Raw genomic sequence first — 14,939 nt, 5'->3', positions numbered from 1 at the left:
CGTGAACATCAATTTATTTTCATCGATTGTCACCAGACCGATCATATATCAAGGATTGCAGACCTGTCAAAAACGGGTTTGGATCCCAGTGACTGCACCATAACTACTGCATAAAAACATAAGAACGGTGACTATTAAAAGTTGAGATTAAAACTGCATAAAAAAAGACTTCACAGGATAGAATCTTTTCCGTCAACTACCACGACTCTATTTAAAACTTTCATAATAATATTTTTGCCTATAAGTCGAGGTATTGTTAAAAAAGAAAAATCCTTAGTCAAGGCAGCTTCCAACCCAAGTTCGTCGGTATGTTTGTCAAACCATATTTATTCTGTTCAAACATTGGTGAGGAGGCCTACCATTGGGTTTCTCGGTGGGGTCTCTTTGAATCAATTAAAAAATAACCCTTCTTTAAAAGATGTTTGTTTGAAGATACCAAATTTGTTTCCAAGTTTTGGCGAAGTAGTGAGGTTTCATTTTTCTTTGCTTTTGATTACCTTAAATAACAAATAAAGTCATTGCCTTTCCTTTCCACATAAGGTCTTTGAGGCTCTCTTATCTCATATACCAAATTCAAGTTTGACACGTAAAAGATTTCCTTAATTTTAAAATGTTACTTTACTTCATAATTACTTGCATCTCTTTTTTCTTCTTTTTAAACTTAAACTCTCTTTCTTTTCTAAAATCATTCCCATCATGGACAAATGAAAATGAAATGAAGCACCAAGTGTTGTCTTTGAAAACATTCTCCAAGTTGTTTAAGAATCACCTTTGGATTGGTTTACTTTGTCAAATTCACACAAGGATGTCTATGGTGAGGAAGAGTCTTAGTTCAAGAGTTGATCATGTTGAAGAGATTGAGGAGAAGTTATCATTGTTGGACTTGCCAGAGCTAACTTTGGAATGCATACTTGAAAAGTTACCTCCTTCTTCACTTTTTCAAATGGCTGGTGTTTGCCATTCATTGAGGGAGAGGTGTGTGAGTGATTACTTTTGGGAGAGACACATGAAGAAGAAATGGGGTGGAGTTATTGGTCAAGCTGCTTATAGGGAATGGAAATGGCATGTTGCTTCAAAAAAGGGTGTTGGGAGTCTTAAATATGGCAAACAAAGTGGGTTATGGATGAAAATTTTCTCTCTTCTTTGGCCTTTTCAAGGGATGAAATTAATGGTTGGTGATGGAAATGATAGCTGCAATCATAGGAATTCATTGCCTGTTGATTCTGTTATGAATTGGTATCTTGCTATTGAAACTGGCAGCTTCTGGTTTCCTGCTCAAGTCTATAACCGTGAGGTATCTATGGAAACCCTTTGGTCATTTTTTTTTAGGGAAATGGTTTTTGACATATAAATTTGACAACAAATTAGATGATTAATGTAGTTCAAATAAGTGGTTAACGCAATTTAGTAGATGGCTAATGAATATAACAAGGTGTCACAGTTAGCATTCATTAAACATAATTTACCACATATTTGAACTGTATTAACCATCTAATTTGTTATGAAAATTTGATATAAAATTTGTGTCAAAATAACACAACATTTATTGTTATTAAAAACTTATCCACACCATACTGTTAGCTGCAAAAATTAAATCAATTGCTTTATTTTCAATGGAATTTAATGGCTAGTGTTTCTCACATGTTACAATTTTGGTGTTGGTGTTGGTGTTGTAGAATGGTCATCTTGGTTTCCTGTTATCTTGCTATGATGCTGAACTTAGCTATGATTCGCGAACCAATACCCTTCTAGCAAGGTAAATTTTCTATGATTTTCGATAATCACATGCTTAAGTGTGTCATTTCATGGAATCTATTATGTATTAAATTGGTTCACATTAGTTATATATTTGAGTATCAACCAGATAAGGATCTTGTTAACCAATGTCCCGGAATTATGGGCTAAGAAATCCATAAATAGAAATTTTGTCTTGAAAGTATAAATTAGTTCTTTTGATCAATTAATCATTAAACCATTTTTGATAAAATCTTACCATTTTAAGTTGTTTAACCAATGTTCTTAGAACATTCTTTAGCGTTCTCTATAAAGTAAAATGTAGATCTTGATTAAATGATTGCTTGTTATAGGTATCCTTCACATGGAAGAAGAGAAGCTACAGAGTGTGGAATTCCATGGGAAAGGCTAAGAGCACCTCCTGTTGATATCTCTCCACATGATCTTCATATCTCTGATTGTTTAAATGATTTGCATCCTGGCAATCACATAGAGATTCAGTGGAGGAGAAAAAAAGAATTTCCTTATGGTTTGTTCCTTTCTCCACCATCATTTTTTAATTCCATGTATTAATTCTATTAACTAATCCTCTATCTTAAGAAAAGAAAAGTCTTCCTCTAATAACACAAATGTCAGAATTTTACATTTGTTTATCACTATGTTTTCCCCAGATCCGTGTAACATGGAATCTTGACTAGTTTATCTATCGTAAGAAAAGTCTTCCTCCAGATAGCACGTGACAAAATTGGGGTGATATATAAATATTTGAGAAATGATATTTGTACAACCATTTTTTGACAATTTTTGAACAACTTTCTCTTTCATACTCACATGATTCTCTTATTCTCTCTCTTCCTCCTTTTTCTCTCTCCATTGTTTTTGACCAATAAAAAGAGAGAAAAACAAGGTTGTCAACAAAGTTGTCATCAAATGGATGTCAAAATATCATTACTCTAATTATGAGAAATGATATTTTGGTCTGAATATACAACGACTAGTCACAATAATCTTAAAAAAAGGCAACCTGTTGCACTAGAGCTCCCGGATATGCAGTGTCCGGGAAGGAGTCCCACCATTTGGTGTATTGAACGCAGCCTTACTCTGTTTTACAGGGAAGGAGTCCCACCATTTGGTGTATTGAACGCAGTCTTACTCTGTTTTACACAATGCTGTTTCCAGGACTTGAACCCGTGACCTTTCAATCACAGGACAACAACTTTACCAGTTGCGCTAAGGTTACCCTCAAGTCACAATAATCTTTAAATATATCAAAATTTTAAAATAGTTTTTGATGACCTCTAATATTGATCCAACGGCCACTATAAACCTTTGATAGTTTTTTTAGATAGACGAAATGAAAATATTCACTATAAACTCACACACATAAATAAGAAGTCGAGGTTCAAACTCAGATTACAATGTTTAATCTAATAATTTCAACATTTTTATCGGTTGAATCACCATAGGTGTACAAGTATTAATATTTTATTAACCTTATGAATGGCTACTTTTGTCGCAGGTTGGTGGTATGGTGTTGTGGGTCACTTGGAGTCATGTAATGACAATGAAAATCATTGCCGCTGTCATAATAGTGGTGAGTCAATCAATGTCAATTTTCTTTGAGTATTGATATTTTGACGTCCATTTGATGACAACTTTGTTGACAACTTTGTTTTTCTCACTTCTTATTGGTTAAAAACAATGGAGAGAGAAAAAGGAAGAGAGAGAATAACAACATCATGTGAGTATGAGAGAGAAAGTTGTCCAAAAGTTGTCAAAAAGTGGTTGTCAAAATATCATTTCTCATTTCCTTTTGTATGATTGGTATTTATCAGTCATTACTTTCTTTTTGTTATCGACTTTTAATTCTAGTTCGTTTCCCCATTTTAGTTGAATAGTTTCATAATCTTCCCGTGCAATACCCTCCCTACATATGTGGAATCTTTTAGGGGATTTTTGATAGTAGATAATTGAAAAGATAATACTAAAAATGACGGTGAGGTTATGCTGAATTCTGTTTTCTTAAATATGATTATAACTATTTATATAAATATATATAGAGGTTATAAAGAGGTACTGAAGCTCCTCTAACATAGGATCCGAAAAAGGATCAAACCAATAATATTTATATAAACTATGTTTATAAAGATACCATATTGGTGACTAAAAGAAAGATATTGCCTAGGAATTTTGATGATAGAAATGGACTGAAAATTATGGTGATTTGTTGATTTATAATTTAAATTTAGAAGCTATGTAATCAACCATTATCATATTGGGGAGTTATAAATGAAAAAATTGACATGCTTGAATAATTTAATTTGAATGACCAGATCAGGTCACAATTTTCGGTAGGTATCTTTACGGATTATAATTCTAAATATATATCAAAATGTGGACCACTAAAAAAAATTATAAATATATCAAAATGTGGACCACTTAAACTTATTATGCTATTTGAGTGGTCTTGAAGCCATTTCATGGACAGTATGTCATCATTTCCACCAACACATTGATAATTTCTGTCAGTTAATACATTTAAAGCCTAACTATGTTCATCCATTAAATTTTATATTTGTTCCTCAGTTGACAAAATCAAAAATCATGTGTTCACACATAATTTTGTTAACCGTGAAACATATAAATACATGTGTTCATAAAACATTGGTTTAGCTATCTTGTTTTGAAAACTCCATACTTGGTTGGCATAAACATTTTTAAGAATGAAATTTAAAAGGGAAATGTTAACTTATGCTATTTCTTAAAAAAAAAAAAAACTTATGCTCTGAAATAAAATTTATTTATGTGCATCACATGTTGTCACTAGAAGCATAGATGAAAATTTTGAAATAAATAGGTTAAATTACCTTTTTGGTCCTCTAACTATTTAATTGGTATCGGTTTGGTCCTCTAACTAAAAATTGATTTATTTCGGTCCTCTAACTTTGTCACTGTTACTGCTTTTCGTCCTTTCCGTCAGTTTTATTAAAAAAACATTAGGGTTCTTTATAGAAGCAACAACATCAGTTAATTCAATCTCTTGATTCGCTGAAGAAGACAAATGAAAAAATTGAATGATACAAATCTGGAATTTGATTTTTTTTCTTTGTTGTTGGGATTCGAATCTGCAATTGAGAGAAGAAAGCACGACATCAATTGAAGGAAAAACCAATCTTAAATCCCTAATTTTCGGATTTCGATTGAAGGAAAAACAATACGGCAACAACACAACAGCAACACGACAGCAATGGATTTCGATTTTGAAAGGGAAAATTTTGAATCTTTATTCCCTAATTTTCGGTTTCTGGGTTTTATACAGTTTTTGGAATAGTGGGGTTTCTTGTTTTCGAAATTTGGGATTGTTACAAGTTATGGAATAAGTGATTATTGAGAGTTTAATAGTTAAAATAAGTGATTATTTTGTTTTTATGCAGCAAATGGAGAACGAGAACAAATTGAGAATTAAATTGAATGTTGAAACGATCTTTTGGAGTTGGAAAGGTTTGGAAGAAAATGGAAGAGTAAGCCAAATGAAAAAGGAATATTGATGGGTATGATAGGGAAATTGCAGTGGACTGTGATTACTAATTTAGAATTGAGAAGAGGAACAAGATTATGGTGGAATGAATGATTTTAGGTTTGAGTTGATAATGATGGAGGAGAGTTTAATTTATGTTGTTTGTTTTTTTGGTTATTTTTCTGGATTTTTTTTAAGAATGTTGTTGAACATGATGTTGAAGATGATGAAGAAATTCAGAGTTGAAGAATGATGTTGATGAACCCTAACAAAATTTGAATAAATCTGACAGAAAGGACGAAAAGCAGTAACGGTGACAAAGTTAGAGGACCGAAATAAATCAATTTTTAGTTAGAGGACCAAACCGATACCAATTAAATAGTTAGAGGACCAAAAAGGTAATTTAGCCAAATAAATAAAAACCGGAAAAGGTCCTTGAAATTGTTGGACTGTATAAATCTAGTCATTGACATTATCTTAAAATAATCTCTAAAATTGCATCAAATTTAAATCAAGGACTAGAATGATATTTTGTTTATAATATCAGAGATGGATTGAAACTAAGTGATTATTGTAGAGGGGGGCATTGGATAACAACAAATCAGAAGGGACAAATTTTATTAACATTTTGCAATTTCAGATATCATTTTTGAATCAACTCAAAGACGGAGTTATTTAGTGCAGATGGGGGCAACTGCCCCACTACTTTTTACGTTATATTTGTTAGGTATTTGATATTTTTGTTGACTGCAGACTCGGTGATGCTAGAGTTCAACCATTACACTCCTGGCTCAAGATGGAGACAGACTAGGATCAATAGGAAATACCATAGGGAAGAAGGAAATGAGGCTGATGGATTTTATGGGGGAATAAGAAAGATTGAGAATGAGAATGAAATTTCCATTTGGAAACGCATGTGGCCATCTGAAGTCTTGGATTAGTATCTAATCTAATTTACCACCTACCATGACTTTGTTTTTTACAAGAATATATACAACTTGAAGGGAATTATCATATATTTAGGCCAATTTGATATTCTTTTCCACATTGTGGTTATCACCCATTTTTCTAGACAAAGTTTATGTGTACGTTTTTGGTGTCCATCAATGTAAATTGCTTCTCATTTACACACAAAAGATGTACAGTGTATATTTGTTGAACGATTTATATAAAAAGAGAAATCTGTCATCTTGAGAACATTTTTGTTGTCAAACAAGTATATTATACGGGATAGATACGATTTTTCGTTTTTCCATTACAGTTTTCTTTCTCTTCAAGTCACATAAATACTTAAAATTATTGTAATTTTATACGCTTGTGGATATATTGTCAAATTTTTATGTTCAAATAACATCAGTTATATAAAAATCTACCGTATATACTAATAGAAAATTTCTCTTCTCCCATAAAAAATTGATCACTCCCACACAAACAGACTAAAATACCCAACGTGACTTAAGTCATGTTCATTATATATTGCCAATGTGACTTAAGTCATGTTCATTATATATTAACGTGAGTTAAGTCATGCTGATCCCAACGTGAGTTAACTCACATTCTGTTATGGTCTATGTGAGTTAACTCACGTTGGCTTTTGTAATAGCAGCAGAACATCATTGAATGCAAGCAACCAAGCAATTAATGACTCGTAATCAACCACGCTCATAATTGATCCAAATTACACCATTTCAACAACATAATCACACATATAACCACATAATCACACATAATCGATTCAAATTATACAAATTCGTCGTTAATCACACATTCATATATAATTGATCCAAATTACACAAATTTGTCGTTAATCACACATAATCAATCTAAATTAAAAAAATTCGTCGTTAATCACACATAATCACACAATCACACATAAATTATCCAAATTACACAAATTCGTCATCAAATACACAATCCACAAATTTGACACAAATTCATTAAAATGGAACATTACGGACACCAATTCGAACACATTACACTATTACACGTTAATAAATATTAAACTTCAATGGATCGGACACAAAGATGTAAAATGTTATTTTCAACCATTGACTTAAACATGTAATCAGCGTCGTCATCATCACAGATAACTTGTGCAAAATACACGGTCTTCCAACTGTCTTCATCGTTATCCTCCCCCAGGTTCACACATGGCACTTGTACAAATACATGAGATGTTCTTTGATTTTCACTAATATAGACAAAGTATATGTTAAGTTGTGCCTTCAACTCATCCAACTTGTCGGTGGGGGTTAAAAAGACCTTAATCGTCTTCTTCGTGGCGGAGTATCAGACATGAGCTTTAACTTCAACTTGTGCATCTTCAGACATGTTTCAATTCACAAAATCTAATGGAATAACAAGTATGAGCATAAAACCAAATGAAAGATAAAAATAAATTGTTGAGTAATTAGACATCAAAAAATGCGAGAAATAATTGGCGTTACATAACCGGCCACCAAAAAATATTTCACTTCATGTATTTATATAATCTATATAATGTTAGTTACATATTGGTCGCAAATATCGGCGTTACATAACCAGCCACCAAAAAAAATACCGGTGTAACATCGACAAAAAAAGGACGAACACCGACAAAAATGTGTCATAGCCTATCTAACTAGCTAGTGATAGGGAATCATCTTCATCTTCTTCAATGACTTCAAATTCTCCTTTTGGTTTTTTAGGATTAGGAGTGTCACCATAAATTGGATTGAAATAACTTGTTGGTTTTTTTGGCGATTTCGGCTCATTAGACATGAGATATTTGAACAAAGCTTGTCTATCCATAAATGCAAACTCCCACTGCTCAGCCTCACTAATCTTTTGATTAGTCCACTCCATACAAGACAGAGGTAATGGACAACTGTATTTCAAATAAACATGAAGAAAGTGGTCGGGAATTAAGCCAAGACACATAATGTGGGCATGTGGGTTAAGTGGTGGAGCACCTCAGATTGAGAAAAAAGTCATACATATAGCTCTTTCGGGCAAAACCAATTGGACAACATCTCTATTGTAACAAGTTGCAACAATGTGACTCATATTCGATAATGTCAACTACTTATCTAAGTATGAAATTCCACCACTATTTGTTGGAGAGTGTAAACCATTCATGATATACTGAATATGTGACACCCTTAAACCCCGAATTCAATAAACCATGCAAATAAATCATTTATTCAAAAGAGTTTAAGATGCCACGTCATCATTTCTCAAAAACATGCATAATCTGATTTTCATAAAAGCTCGCAGCGGAAAAACAACATCATAAATATCTCAGCAACATGTAATCATCCTCAGAGTACACAATAATAAAATATTAACACCAGGTCTCAGGTCTCATATACATAACAACAGTCTTGGCAAATAAATCCAACAACATATAAGCAGCATAAAATGCATAAATCCCGACACTCCTAATAAGAGCCTAATATAGACCTCCTAGCTAATCCTCGAGCATTCACAAGAAAAATGAACTCAACCCTGCACGTTGTAACGCCCTCCTTGTTATTTATTTATTTTATTGAGTTTAGAGTCTTTTTATAATTTAATTAATTTATTTGATGAGTGATATTTTGTTGTGTGTTTATATTTATTAGTAACCCCTATTTTATATTTAGTGAGAGAATATATTTAGTGGAGAAATATAATTATTAGAATAAGTTGATTTGGGGGCTGAAATAGAAAGAAGAGAGTTATTGGGCCTAATCAGATTTAAGAAGAGTAATTAGTAATATAAATAGAGGAGAGATTAGGCTGAAAGGGGAATATAAAAAAAACAAGGATTTGGAGAAAACAACGTTTAGAGAGAAGAGAAGAGAAGAGAAAAGTCAATAGAAGAGGAGAAGACCTAGAAGTGCTGCGATTTCTACTTTCTAAGGTAAGGGTAAGACAATCTTTCAGTAATATTAAGTCTGTGATTCTGAATTGCATCTAACATGTTGTAGGTTTAGTTTGTGAGAATTTGGGAATTAGGGTTAGAAGTTGTAAATTGTTGATTAGATGATGGAAACCTGTTGAATTGATGTAAGAAAACAGTGTTCAGACCTTAGAACTTTCATAGTACAACGATTAGAACCAGTTTTGGGGTTGAGTTGATGAAAATTGAGATTTTGAGAAAAAGTGATTTTAAGTGTTTTTGGGAAATAAGTGATTCTGGAATAAGCTGTTTTGGAGATTTGAAAATATGATTTTTCAGTAAAATATGATAGGATTTGTCGAATAGAACGCGTAGGCAAAAACGGAATTGGAATCGGAGTAACGGTTAGGTTTTTACAGACGAAACGGTAAAACCGAGGAAGAACAAGGACTGCACTGAGCTGCAGCGCAGGTCAGTGGCTACTGCCTGCCCACGCTTGGGCGCAGCTTTCCAGTGCCTGAGCAAGGCAGCCCTCATGGGTGACTGCTTTGTTGTGCCTTCGTTTGCGTGCTGTCAGGACATCGATTTTTGCGTTCTTGTGTCTTTTCACACATTTCTGTTTTGAATTGGCCATAGGTGTAAACATGAAAGTTTTAGATAATTGTGTTAGCTTTCTAATGGTCTTGGTTTGGCTCAAAAATGATTTTTAGATTTTGAGTTATGATGAAAATATTCCAAGTGGGTCTTAGTAAAACTTTATGAAAATTCAGCATAACTATTTCTAAGTTAAACCAAAACTTATGGATTGTCTCCAAACTTCAAAGCTTGTGTACTATGAGTTTAATTAAGGTGTTAAGAGTATTTAACATATGCTGTGATGAGTCTAACTAGTGGTAGGTTGCCTTGAATTGTTGCCTTGCGGTCCTTTTCGCACGTGTAGTCTTGAGATGACCTTGGAGTAGGAAATGAAAGTTATTGATGATGTTAGAAGCTGTCCAGAAGACCTGAATTAAGATGATTAATATTAATAGTAATGTGATGTTGTTAAATATGCACCTTAAGTATTACTTATGATGATTATGTCGATGCGATTCATTCTTTAATGATTATATGATGTATAAGAGCTGTTATTTGCTGCATATGTTGTTGTTTTGTTGTTGACCATTAATGTCATAAAGTTGTAAATGTCGGTCTAAGTTGTAAAGTTGTAAGATGTCGTCTAAATTATTGGAGTCTTATAAGATGTTCATGTTGTTCAAGATGTAAGATGTTGAGTCCATGCATACTCATTCAAAGTTGAGGGCTTGATGCCCTGGAGCTTTTTCTCAAATATGTTGGGGGCTTGATAACCTAGAACTTTTGCTCAAATATGTTGGTGGATTGATGCCCTGGAGCCTTTTTACGCTCAAATATGTTGGGGGTTTGATGCCCTGATTGGTACCACATGCATTTGCATCGTCAAGATGATTTAAGATGTTAAGAGTTGCATAGTCAAGTTGAAGTTGCATAGTCGAGTCAAAGTCGTCAAGTTGTTAAAGATTAATTTACGAAGTTGATTATGAAGTTGATGTTGATGATTGATTATGAAGTTGATGTCGATGATTAATATGAAGTTGTTTATGATGATGATATGATGTTACATGATTATTATTATGATATGTTGATGATGTTTATGCTGTTAAATGTAATTGATGAATTATATGCTTAATATTGTTGTTTGTGAAATCTCACCCCTTCTGCTTGAAAATGTTGCTCTTCGTATGGGTAACTTGCAGGTAACCAAGATTAGTCGAGGTCGTGAGTAGACTCCTCACAAGTGTGTCCTAGGTGCTCTGATACGTAACGGGATGGGAATTTTGTTATAGCTTTTCTGTTCCTTACCTATTATTTTCAGAAGTTTTCATGAATTGTTATTGAACTAAGTTTTATGAGATTTTATGTTGAAGCCCTTGTGTCAAGGATTGTTTCGGATGTTTAAATAATTTTCCGCTGCGAAGTTTTAAATATTACGTTGTTGGATTTCGAAGGATAAATGTTTATTTATTCCGTCTATGATTTTATGAAAAGAATGTGACATTCCGTTTATGTTCAATTACTCGGATTTTTATTATGAAATATTTATGTTGGGAAAACGGGGTGTTACAATTGGTATCAGAGCAGGTCGGTCCGTCCGGCCAAGTAGATGAGTCGTTGTGTCGTGTGACGGTTGAATACTGTCGTTGTGTTTTCTAATTAATAGTTATGTTTTATTATGTGATCATGTTTAAATAACTAACTTTAATATGGTTTTTGTGTATTGTTTAAAGTTTCTATTATGTTATATATGGTTTAAGATATTGAATCAATAACTAAATTCATTTTCTCTTGTGCTCTGAATTTCGAGGACGAAATTCCTTTAAGTTGGGGAGAGTTGTAACGCCCTCCTTGTTATTTATTTATTTTATTGAGTTTAGAGTCTTTTTATAATTTAATTTATTTATTTGATGAGTGATATTTTGTTGTGTGTTTATATTTATTAGTAACCCCTATTTTATATTTAGTGGAAGAATATATTTAGTGGAGAAATATAATTATTAGAATAAGTAGATTTGGGGGCTGAAATAGAAAGAATAGAGTTATTGGGCCTAATTAGATTTAAGAAGAATAATTAGTAATATAAATAGAGGAGAGATTAGGTTGAAAGGGTAATATATGCAAAAAAAACAAGGATTTGGAGAAAACAAGGTTTAGAGAGAGGAGAAGAGAAGGGAAGAGAAAAGTCAAGTGAAGAGGAGAAGACCTAGAAGTGCTGCGATTTATACTTTCTAAGGTAAGGGTGAGACGATCTTTCAGTAATATTAAGCCTGTGATTCTGAATTGCATCTAACATATTGTACGTTTAGTTTGTGAGAATTTGGGAATTAGGGTTAGAAGTTGTAAATTGTTGATTAGATGATGGAAACCTGTTGAATTGATGTTGGAAAACAGTGTTCAGACCTTAGAACTTTTATAGTACAACGATTAGAACCAGTTTTGGGGTCGAGTTGACGAAAATTGCGATTTTGAGAAAAAGTGATTTTAAGTGTTTTTGGGAAATAAGTGATTCTGGAATAACCTGTTTTGGAGATTTGAAAATATGATTTTTCAGTAAAAAAGATAGGATTTGTCGAATAGAACGCGTAGGCGAAAACAGAATTGGAATTGGGGTAACGGTTAGGATTTTACGGACGAAACGGTAAAACCGGGGAAGAACCAGGATTGCACAGAGCTGCAGCGCAGGTCACCGGCTACTGCCTGCCACGCCTGGGCGCCGCTTGCTAGCGCCTGAGCGCAGCAAGGCAGCCCTCATGGGTGACTGCTTTGTTGTGCCTTCGTTTGCGTGCTGTCAGGACATCGATTTTTGCGTTCTTGTGTCTTTTCACACATTTCTGTTTGAATTGGCCTTAGGTGTAAACATGAAAGTTTTAGATAATTGTGTTAGCTTTCTAATGGTTTTGGTTTGGCTCAAAAATGATATTTAGATTTTGAGTTATGATGAAAATATTCCAAGTGGGTCTTAGTAAAACTTTATGAAAATTCAGCATAACTATTTCTAAGTTAAACCAAAACTTATGGATTGTCTCCAAACTTCAAAGCTTGTGTACTATGAGTTTAATTAAGGTGTTAAGAGTATTTAACCTATGCTGTGATGAGTCTAACTAGTGGTAGGTTGCCTTGTATTGTTGCCTTGCGATCCTTTTCGCACGTGTAGTCTTGAGATGACCTTGGGGTAGGAAATGAAAGTTATTGATGATGTTAGAAGCTGTCCAGAAGACCTGCATTAAGATGATTAATATTAATAGTAATGTGATGTTGTTAAATATGCACCTTAAGTATTACTTATGATGATTATGTCGATGCGATTCATTCTTTAATGATTATATGATGTATAAGAGCTGTTATTTGCTGCATATGTTGTTGTTTGGCTGTTGTTGACCATTAATGTCATAAAGTTGTAAATGTCGGTCTAAGTTGTAAAGTTGTAAGATGTCGTCCAAATTATTGGAGTCATATAAGATGTTCATGATGTTCAAGATGTAAGATGTTGAGTCCATGCATACTCATTCAAAGTTGAGGGCTTGATGCCCTGGAGCTTTTTCTCAAATATGTTGGGGGCTTGATGCCCTGGAGCTTTTGCTCAAATATGTTGGGGGCTTGATGCCCTGGAGCCTTTTTACGCTCAAATATGTTGGGGGTTTGATGCCCTGATTGGTACCACATGCATTTGCATCGTCAAGATGATTTAAGATGTTAAGAGTTGCATAGTCGAGTTGAAGTTGCATAGTCGAGTCAAAGTCGTCAAGTTGTTAAAGATTAATTTACGAAGTTGATTATGAAATTGATGTTGATGATTGATTATGAAGTTGATGTCGATGATTAATATGAATTTGTTTATGATGATGATATGATGTTACATTATTATTATGATATGTTGATGATGTTTATGTTGTTAAAGGTAATTGATGAATTATATGCTTAATATTGTTGTTTGTGAAATCTCACCCCTTCTGCTTGAAAATGTTGCTCTTCGTATGGGTAACTTGCAGGTAACCAAGATTAGTCGCGGTCGTGAGTGGACTCCTCACAAGTGTGTCCTAGGTGCTCTGATACGTAACGGGATGAGAATTTTGTTATAGCTTTTCTGTTCCTTACCTATTATTTTCAGAAGTTTTCATGAATTGTTATTGAACTAAGTTTTATGAGATTTTATGTTGAAGCCCTTGTGTCAAGGATTGTTTCGGATGTTTAAATAATTTTCCGCTGCGAAGTTTTAAATATTACGTTGTTGGATTTCGAAGGATAAATGTTTGTTTATTCCGTCTATGATTTTATGAAAAGAATGTGACATTCCGTTTATGTTGAATTACTCTGATTTTTGTTATGAAATTTTTATGTTGGGAAAACGGGGTGTTACAATTGGTATCAGAGCAGGTCGGTCCGTCCGGCCAAGTAGATGAGTCGTTGTGTCGTGTAACGGTTGAATACTGTCGTTGTGTTTTCTAATTAATAGTTATGTTTTATTATGTGATCATGTTTATATTTAAGAAGAGTAATTAGTAATATAAATAGAGGAGAGATTAGGTTGAAAGGGGAATATATGCAAAAAAACAAGGATTTGGAGAAAACAAGGTTTAGAGAGAGGAGAAGAGAAGGGAAGAGAAAAGTCAAGAGAAGAGGAGAAGACCTAGAAGTGCTGCGATTTCTACTTTCTAAGGTAAGGGTGAGACGATCTTTCAGTAATATTAAGTCTGTGATTCTGAATTGCATCTAACATATTGTAGGTTTAGTTTGTGAGAATTTGGGAATTAGGGTTAGAAGTTGTAAATTGTTGATTAGATGATGGAAACCTGTTGAATTGATGTAGGAAGGCAGTGTTCAGACCTTAGAACTTTCATAGTACAACGATTAGAACCAATTTTGGGGTTGAGTTGACGAAAATTGAGAATTTGAGAAAAAATGATTTTAAGTGTTTTTGGGAAATAAGTGATTCTGGAATAAGCTGTTTTGGAGATTTGAAAATATGATTTTTCAGTAAAATATGATAGGATTTGTCGAATAGAACGCGTAGGCGAAAACAGAATTGGAATTGGGGTAACGGTTAGGTTTTACGGACGAAACGGTAAAACCGGGGAAGAACCAGGACTGCACAGAGCTGCAGCGCAGGTCACTGGCTACTGCCTGCCCACGCCTGGGCGCCGCTTGCCAGCGCCTGAGCGCAGCAAGGCAGCCCTCATGGGTGACTGCTTTGTTGTGCCTTCGTTTGCGTGATGTCAGGACATCGATTTTTGCGTTCTTGTGTCTTTTCAC

General features: G+C 33.8%; 1 protein-coding gene across 3 annotated transcripts; it reads left to right on the top strand.

Moving 5' to 3' along the window:
- Window positions 1-687: 687 nt before the first annotated feature.
- LOC146937478 (F-box protein At2g26850-like) lies at window positions 688-6,448 on the top strand. Of its 3 annotated transcripts, none has more exons than XR_015030952.1 (6): window positions 688-1,294; window positions 1,677-1,756; window positions 2,088-2,263; window positions 3,254-3,328; window positions 5,169-5,649; window positions 6,005-6,448. XR_015030952.1 is itself a non-coding variant. In XM_085751775.1 (5 exons), the coding sequence occupies exons 1-5, from the start codon at window positions 716-718 to the stop codon at window positions 6,190-6,192; spliced, it is 1,098 nt and encodes a 365-aa protein (XP_085607901.1). In that variant the 5' UTR covers window positions 688-715; the 3' UTR covers window positions 6,193-6,448. The 3 variants fall into 3 exon arrangements, 1 of the variants encoding a protein (XP_085607901.1); XR_015030953.1 differs by having other exon boundaries at window positions 5,169-5,285; window positions 6,005-6,289; XM_085751775.1 differs by lacking the exon at window positions 5,169-5,649.
- The last annotated feature ends 8,491 nt before the right edge of the window (window positions 6,449-14,939 follow it).

Source organism: Medicago sativa, chromosome 3, assembly GCF_051527215.1.
Source record: "Medicago sativa cultivar Bolivia chromosome 3, Bolivia_mono, whole genome shotgun sequence".
Taxonomy (NCBI): domain Eukaryota; kingdom Viridiplantae; phylum Streptophyta; class Magnoliopsida; order Fabales; family Fabaceae; genus Medicago; species Medicago sativa.
The sequence above is the reverse complement of the archived record's forward strand: the minus strand, read 5'-3'. Positions and strand labels throughout refer to the sequence as shown.

Bases quoted from the DNA above. Each gene is read 5' to 3' on its own strand.
- LOC146937478 (XM_085751775.1), top strand. From the start codon at position 716: ATGAAGCACCAAGTGTTGTCTTTGAAAACATTCTCCAAGTTGTTTAAG. The intron at 1,757-2,087 runs GTAAATTTTCTA...TGCTTGTTATAG, and splicing joins ACCAATACCCTTCTAGCAAG to GTATCCTTCACATGGAAGAA. The intron at 3,329-6,004 runs GTGAGTCAATCA...TGTTGACTGCAG, and splicing joins TTGCCGCTGTCATAATAGTG to ACTCGGTGATGCTAGAGTTC.